Source organism: Myotis davidii, unplaced genomic scaffold (genome assembly GCF_000327345.1).
Source record: "Myotis davidii unplaced genomic scaffold, ASM32734v1 scaffold648, whole genome shotgun sequence".
Classification (NCBI taxonomy): Eukaryota; Metazoa; Chordata; class Mammalia; order Chiroptera; family Vespertilionidae; genus Myotis; species Myotis davidii.
The window spans coordinates 181,594-189,649 of record NW_006299603.1 but is presented as its reverse complement, the minus strand read 5'-3'; the positions used below and the strand labels follow the sequence as shown (position 1 = coordinate 189,649).

The 8,056-nt window shown below is 41.5% G+C and overlaps 1 protein-coding gene across 1 annotated transcript in view; it reads right to left on the bottom strand.

The window, feature by feature from the left end:
• Window positions 1–8,056, bottom strand: part of TRIM58 (tripartite motif containing 58) — a 16,542-nt gene that overhangs the window by 2,252 nt on the left and 6,234 nt on the right. The window contains exons 2-4 of the mRNA XM_006775373.2: window positions 6,312–6,542; window positions 4,042–4,064; window positions 3,852–3,952 (exon numbers count right to left, since the gene is read on the bottom strand). Of these exons, the coding sequence (XP_006775436.2) occupies window positions 3,852–3,952; window positions 4,042–4,064; window positions 6,312–6,542 (355 nt within the window). The remainder of the gene's footprint in view (window positions 1–3,851; window positions 3,953–4,041; window positions 4,065–6,311; window positions 6,543–8,056) is intronic.

Sequence of the window (8,056 nt, the reverse complement as noted above, 5' to 3'; positions counted from 1 at the left end):
CCTGCTCCAGCAGCCTTCTCTGTTCCATTGATAAGGAAAGAAATCTGTGCGGTGGTTTTTAATACAGTCAGGCTTCCTCTTTTTACCCTTTCCATCTTAAACTCAATCACTCACGATGATAGAACTATACCCTAACTCAGTGGTTCTCAACCTTCCTAACGCTGCAACCCTTTAATACAGTTCCTCGTGTTGTGGTGACCCCCAATTTCATTGTTACAAACTGAACATAATTAAAGCATAGTGATTAATGGCAAAAACAATATGTAATTATATATGTGTTTTCTGATGGTCTTAGGCGACCCCTGTGAAAGGGTCATTTGATACCCAAAGGAGTCGCGACCCATAGGTTGAGAACTGCTGCCTTAACTGCTCATGTCCATCTTCCCAGTGACCTCTAAAATGGTGAATATATGGAGATCTTAAAATGCCCTTTCTATAGCACTCAACACTGTTGAGAAAACATTTGTACTAGAAAACCTGCATTCTCTTTACCAAAAGGCAGTCATCATGCTTTCCCTCCCTCTCTACTCCCAACCCCTTCACGGTAACCACCATCGGAAAAGCCAATGATCCAGGACTGGGACTTCTCTCTTTCTCATCTCACTTCCATATGGTTTTGGCCTGGCTGGCTCAGTCCTTTAATTAAATTGCAATCATATGCTTGCTAATTCTAAATGCATAGCTCCAGCCTAGACCCTTCTCCTGACACTCCATATTTGTAAATTCATCTGATGGCCTGACATCCATATTTGGATACTTAACATTCTTCACACATTGATATGTCCAAAACCCAACTCCCCCCTGTCTTATCTGCAATTGTACCATCAATGTAAATGGCAAGTTCACTGTCAATGAAGAATTAAATCTGGAAACCACTCATAAGTCTTCTTTTTCTCTCACATCTCATGTCTAATTGAGCAGCATACCTTCCAAGCTCTATCTTCAAAATATGCCAAAATCATGTCCATTTCTCAGCACCCCCAGTCCCAGTCCATAATCAACTCTGACTGAAGTATTGCAAAGATTCTAACTGCTTTTCCCACTTCAAGACTTTCCCCTCTCTAAGTGATTCTCAGTAAAGCATACTATTCCTCCGCTTACAATTGTTCACTGATTCCCTAGTTCACTTAGAGGTAAAGCATCTGGATCGGTGGTCTAATTACTGTACTTCTGACTCTGCCACTGCGGTACAGGCCTCCTCACAGGTCCTAAAAGACATCATCTATCATACTTCCTTCTCTGGAAGGCTCGCCTCTAGATCAGATGTTAGCTGAGTTATTCCCTACTGGGTCAGGCCTTCCTCCATCACAAAATTCAAAAGTAGATGCCCTACCCCCAGAACTTCTGGTCACCCTTACTTTTCTCCTTGTTTTCAATATTCTGTATCATCTTCTAACATTTCCTGTATATTGAAAAAATATTAGCAACATGAAGCTGGGATTTGTAGCATTTTTGTTGTTCACTGACATATTTCAATGCTTAGGAAAGTAGCTGGCATATCTGTTGAACTAATTAATTGATTACTTCAGTCTGTAAATAGCATTGGGAATATGAGGACATGAATTCTGAGAGTGTAATGATTGTAAGAATTTATGCAATTGATCTATATAAATCTGCCTATCAAAACACAGGTTAAATCATTGAATGTCACTGCTAAAGAGGGGGTTGGGGTTTTGGGGGGGTTTGGAGCATAACATAGCTTTATTTTTTATAATAAAAATTTCAAATAATATTAAAAATATAAAGAATAAAGTAAAAATCACAATAAATCCCATCTCTCATAGATAAGCATTATTATACTTCTGTGTATATGTATTTTGCATAAATGGAATTCATTTTATATGATTTTATATTTTTATAGCTTTCTTCCTTCATTCAATATGTTCTATTTTCTATGATCCAGGAATATCTATGTCTTTTTTTCCTTCTTTATTGAATACATTGGGTACACTGGTTAACAAAATTATACAGGCTTCAGGTGCACAATTCTACAACACATCATCTGTACACTATATTGTGTGTTCACCACCCCAAGTCAAATCTCAGTCCATCACTATTTATCTTCCCTATACCCTCCTCTAGCTCTCCCTACCCCACCTCCTCCCCAGCAATCACTATGGGACAAGGCTGTTTCCAATTTAAGTAGTGAAACCACTATCTAGTCATAAAGTATTTTCATTATTGGTATAAGTTATATTTAAAAAGAATTTTAAAAATTAAATCTGGCCTGGCCAGTTTTCTCAGTGGTTAGGGTGTCAGCCCTCAGACCAACGTGTCTTGGGTTCAAGGGCACATACCTCAGTTACAGGGTTGCAGGTTCAATCCCCAACCCCAGTCAGGGTGCAAGCAGGAGGCAACCAATCGATGTGTCTCTTTCACATCGATGGTTTTTTTTTTTTTCTCTCTCTCTCTCTCCCTCCCACTCTCTCCCATTCTCTAAAAATCAATGAAAAAAATATCCTCATTTGGGTGAGGATTTTTTAAAACATAAAAATTGAATCTGTATTGTTATAAAGAATAACATAATCAGGCCAAACCAACTAATTTATGACACTACGGTTATTCCTACCTAAAAATAATTGACTAAATATTTTTTACTTTATTAATTCTCTAACTTAAGCAACTCATCAAATTGATGGATAATAAAATAAGCCAAACTTATTATTCAATCCTCTGCAATGCTTTTATATTGATTTTTTTTCTGTCTTTAAATATGTTTCATCTAGTCCATGGGTGGGCAAACTTTTTGACTCGAGGGCCACAATGGATTCTTAAACTGGACTCAGAAGAAGGGGCTGTGGCTGTGTTTCCCGACGTTGCCATGTTAACACTGCTGCTGGTGAAGGAGCGGAGGGGAGAGCAAGAGAACTCTCCGCTCTTTTGGCTCCGCGGGCCGGATAGAACAGCCGAACCGGCCGGATCTGGCCTGCGGGCTGTAGTTTGCCCACGGCTGATCTAGTCCTTCAAATTTTACTGTTTTAGTATTTTATAAACAAGAAAATGCAGATTTATTGGAACAAATGTTACTCCCATCACAGCTACTGAGCCACTATTTTAACCAAATGCAGCGTATATATTGGCATCAAGACTGTTCACCACATTCCCGTCTTCTTCACCCTGGGCATGGTGCTGTCTCCCATCCCCTTACAGCCTGCTATTGCCATGGGACACATTTTCATGAATAACATCCTCGGGAAAGCCACGTGCACCACCTCAGCATGTGTACCTTCAGGAGCAGTGCCTGGTTCACCATAACCTTGCCTTCTACATGGCTACCAGCAATACAAAGGAGGTGGGCTCTGTCTGCAAGGGCCCCAGAATGAGATGATGTGAAACCAAACCCTCCATAATCCTATATAATAAAAGCCTAATATGCAAATAGACCGAATGGTGGAACGACCGGTCGCTATGATGTGCACTGACCACCAGGGAGCAAACACTCAACGCAGGAGCTGCCCCCAGCCCACAGGCCCCAGACCAGCCAAAGCAGGTGCCAGTGGGGGTCCCCTGATTGCTCCGCAGGTGGGAGGCAACCAGCAGTGGCAGGGGATGGGGCCAGCAAGCAGGCAGCGCCAGGCCAGCCAAGGCGGTGCCAGCAGGGCCCCCCGATCACCCTGCCAGTCACCCACAGGGCGGCCCAGATCACCGGCCAAGCCTAGGGACCCTACCTGTGTACAAATTTCATGCACGGGGCCTCTAGTCCAGTAATAAACCAATAGCATGACCTCAAAATAAAACTGTGCTGACTTTAGTCACGAAACTTTGGGTTTTGCTTGTTACTGTACCTGACTGCTCCAGTAAGCAGCCAGACTCCAAACACCCTGTCCTCCAAACTCTAAGGTGCAACCCACCTTGGAACTTCCTCAACATTTCTCTCATCCCAGGGATTCGACACATGGTCTTCAGCTCCAGGGGGATGGTCTCCGGTTCCAGCTGTGTGACACTCTTACTTCTGAGAAGAGCACAGTACCCACAGTTTTTAACATCCACCAACCTCCTTGGCCTCTCCCAACCATGCTCTGCTTCAGAAAGTAAACATACCGGCTCAAGGTTCCTCTCACCCCCTGGAAATAAAAGAGAAATACAAGCAGGTGTGAGTTTGATATCAGAACTGCTTTTGACAAAATGGGGACAAACCATGAACATCTCTTTAGGAACTATTGGAAATCACTATTATAAAGATAAAGTATAGAAGACATTGATTTCTCTTAGTAAAAAACATATGTAGGCTATTGTTGAATTTTCTCATGAATTTCAAATAATATAATCAGTTTCCCTCTATAAGAATAGAATATACAAAAGTTTAAGTTAATTCCTATGATATCTACCAATTTAACTATTTTCCAAATTGATAATTCTGACATTTGCATATTTTAATAAAGAGCTACGTTCTGCCACAAATGTATGTGGGGAAAAGAGGGGAAGGGGAACATCTGCAATAAAGTCAACATTAAAATTGTTAATAAAAAATATCTTAGATATCTACAGAATGTGTTTGAGAAAGTGAAAGGTGTAGACAAAACATTACTCTCAATGTCTCTGAAAGAAACCCCAATTCCTCATGTCTCTGGACTCTTATGTGAACAGGTTCCCTAAGTGGATAAAGACAGAAGTCACCTAGCATCATTTTATTGCCAAGTAGATTATTAAGTAAATCAACTGCATACATTTCTCCTCTCCCTCTAAAAACCTGCACCTATCAGATTAATCTTTATAAGTAGGAAATGACATCGAGTTTGTATTTATGGCAGACCTTGTTCTTGGCCATTGGATATAAAATGTAGTTTACTGATACTGGGGGGAAAGAGAAAGGTGAGGATGAAAATAAAAAGAAATTATTTGAATACATCCTCCTAAGATTTGCATTATAAATCATTTTAACATTTATTTGGTGCTAATGAATGCTCTTATTTTTATTTTTTTAAAATATATTTTATTGCATTTTTACAGAGAGGAAGGGAGAGGGATAGAGAGTTAGAAACATCCATGCGAGAGAAACATCCATCAGCTGCCTCCTGCATACCCCCTACTGGGGAAGTGCCCACAACCAAGGTACATGCCCTTGACCGGAATCAAACCTGGGACTCTTCAGTCCACAGGCCGACACTCTAGCCACTGAGCCAAACTGGTCAGGGCATGAATGCTCATTTTAAATAGCTTATATTTTGAGATATGGTAAGACAATGAATGTTATTAAAAATACTACAGTTCTGCTCTGGCTGGTGTGGCTCAGTTGGTTGAGTGTTGTCCTGTACACCGAAAGGTGGCAGGTTTAATTCCCAGTCAGGGCACCTATGCTGGTTTGATCCCTGCTTGGCTGTAGGGGAAGCAACTCTCTCACATCTCTCTCCTCTCTCTCTCTCTCTCTCTCTCTCTCTCTCTCACACACACACACACACACACACACACACATCAATAAAAAAATACCCTCAGGTGAGGATTTTTAAAAAATGCTGAAGTTCTTGTGTTACCGTTTAAAATTTAAATTAAAAAATCCTTTCTGACCTTCAGTGTGCTCACAAGGAAATAGGTATAGCAACAATAACAACAATAATTTTTATATAGAGATATTTTGAATACAAAATGGGTAAAATTAAATATAAATGTTTTGTAAATTCTTCATTTAATGGCCTCCACTGTGCTAAGTCACCATCCTTGTATGAGGATATGAATCACTTAGTGTAGAAATCTCTGAGTAAGTCAATGGGACGGAGATAGAATTCAGTCTGCCTGGGAACTTTCTATTACAGTGGTTCAGTCAGAAGACACGCATGCATCAAGGACGGCATTTCTGATGAACCAGGATTAATGCCTTCATGGAAGATAAAATGAACATCTCCGTCTCCCTGTTATTTGTCTATTCTATAATACCACACAGAATATGAGCAAACTGCACCAAGCTCTGTACTTGCACTGTGCCTGGAACAGGCATGTGATGTGCCTGTTTGCCTTAAGTTTTAATGTGAAAATCCCAATCTGGACAACTTAAAATTTACTTATCTGCTTGGCTATTGCCCGAGACAGGTTAGTTACCAAAGACTTTCTGAATTGGCCATCACTGAATACAGCAATATTGCCATTGACAGATTGTAAGGTTTTAAGAAGTGTTTTAGCCCAACATAGTGTAGGCTGTCCTTCTGTTTAATGTTACACAAATGATAAAGTTAATTTAAAAAATACTTGGGTTTTTCTCTTCAATGTGAACTATTTTATAAGATTCTGGAGGATCCCCTGATTCTCCTGCGCTTCTGGTGAGCTCGAGGGTGTCCTCTCCGCGCGGTTGTGAGCGCTGCAGCCCCCTGAGACCTCACCTCCAGCAGATCCAAGGCCGGGAGCCGGCAGCGGTCCTCCAGCTCCTGCGCCAGCTCCCGCAGGGCCCGGCCGCGCTGCGCCAGCTGCCGCTGGCCTTCGCGCAGTCTCTGCAGCGTGGCGCGCTCCTCCTGCTCCAGCCGCCGCAGCTGCAGCTGCTCCTCCAGGGCCAGGAAGCCGCGGTACTTCTCGAACTCCAGCCTGAAGCGTTGTCTCTGCATTTCCACTTTCTCCTGCCGGAAGAGGTGACTTCCATCACCAGGGCGGGCCCAGCGCCTGCAGCTGCCTTCCTGAGGCAGTGAGGCTAGACAGGCCACGTCCTGCGTGAGCGCAGCTCCCCACTCTGGGCACGCACTGGCTAATTTTAAAACACGCTGACACCTGGCTTGACAGAGCTTTCACGCTGAGAGTTTAAGAAAGGCATGGATTTGGTCTTGGGGACAATGCACTTTTATATTCCAGTTTCAGCAATGCATACAAAATGTGGGGGAAAGGAGCGAGGGTATTAGAATTAAATGGCTATTAAATTATTGAGGAAAATCACTAACATACCAGTTGAAATGTACTATTCGGGGTCACCAGAAGGAGCCATGCGCAGAAACAGCAGGATCATTAAAAGAGATCAGAGACCTGGGTTTATAGATGTGAACGAGGAAAGGCTTCGAGATTAGAGAACCTGGATGTATCTTCTCAGTTCCACATCTGGAGCCCGGGGGCCAGCGCTCTCTGCAGAGTCTGGAAAGAGCTAAGCACTGACTGCAGACTTAACCTCAGGGATTTTGATTTCTACTCAAATCTCACTGCCATGATTTTTTAATAGACCTAAGGAACATATCTGATACAGCAGTATTATATCTAAACTGAGTTCAACAGGCAAATTTTTCTCCCACAGTCTCTCCACATTTTACATTCTCTGGCCCAGATTTAAACATGATCACATCTTGGTTTGCTTAAGGAGCATAAAATATCACCTTTAAAAAATTAATAATAGTTTTCCTCAAATCCCATAGAACTCAACTCCTCTCTCCAATTTCCCATCTCTACTTCCATCTACCTCTTTGTAAATGACTAGATTCATATAATACCTATTTAAATGAACCAACGCTGAATTTGATAATCTGATCTGTAACTCAGGTAATTCCTCCAGATGCTGGAGGCTATGAGGAGTGGAGCATGAGGGATGGTGTGGTGACAGGGGGTTTGGCTGCAATGCATCTTACCCTCATATTATCATTTTCAGTACCACAATTTTATATCTACATATATAGGAAGGAAAAGGGTTTTGTAGAATTTACAGTTCATCTTATTAAACCTGTGCTTGTCGCATTTGGCTCACAGGGGTATATTCTCAATAATAAAGATCATGCAAGTTTATATGGCTTAGAACAGGAATCTTAGCATCATCTCTACTTTAGAATAACCAGTGTAGATTTTTTTAAATGCAGGACCAAGATCTTGATATGGAGTTTCTAATTTTGTAAGTCTGCAGTTAGTTCAGGATTGAAAATATAAAAATTATCAGATATCAAGTTACACTATTAAGCTACTCTACTCAAAATAGCCTGGTACTGGCACAAGAACAGGCATATAGACCAATGGAACAGAACAGAGATCCCAGAAATCAACCCAAGCCATTAAGCTCAATTAATATTTGACAAAGAAGGCAAGAACATACAATGGAGTCAAGAGAGTCTTTTCAATAAATGGCATTGGGAACATTAGACAGGTACATGCAAAGAAATGAAAC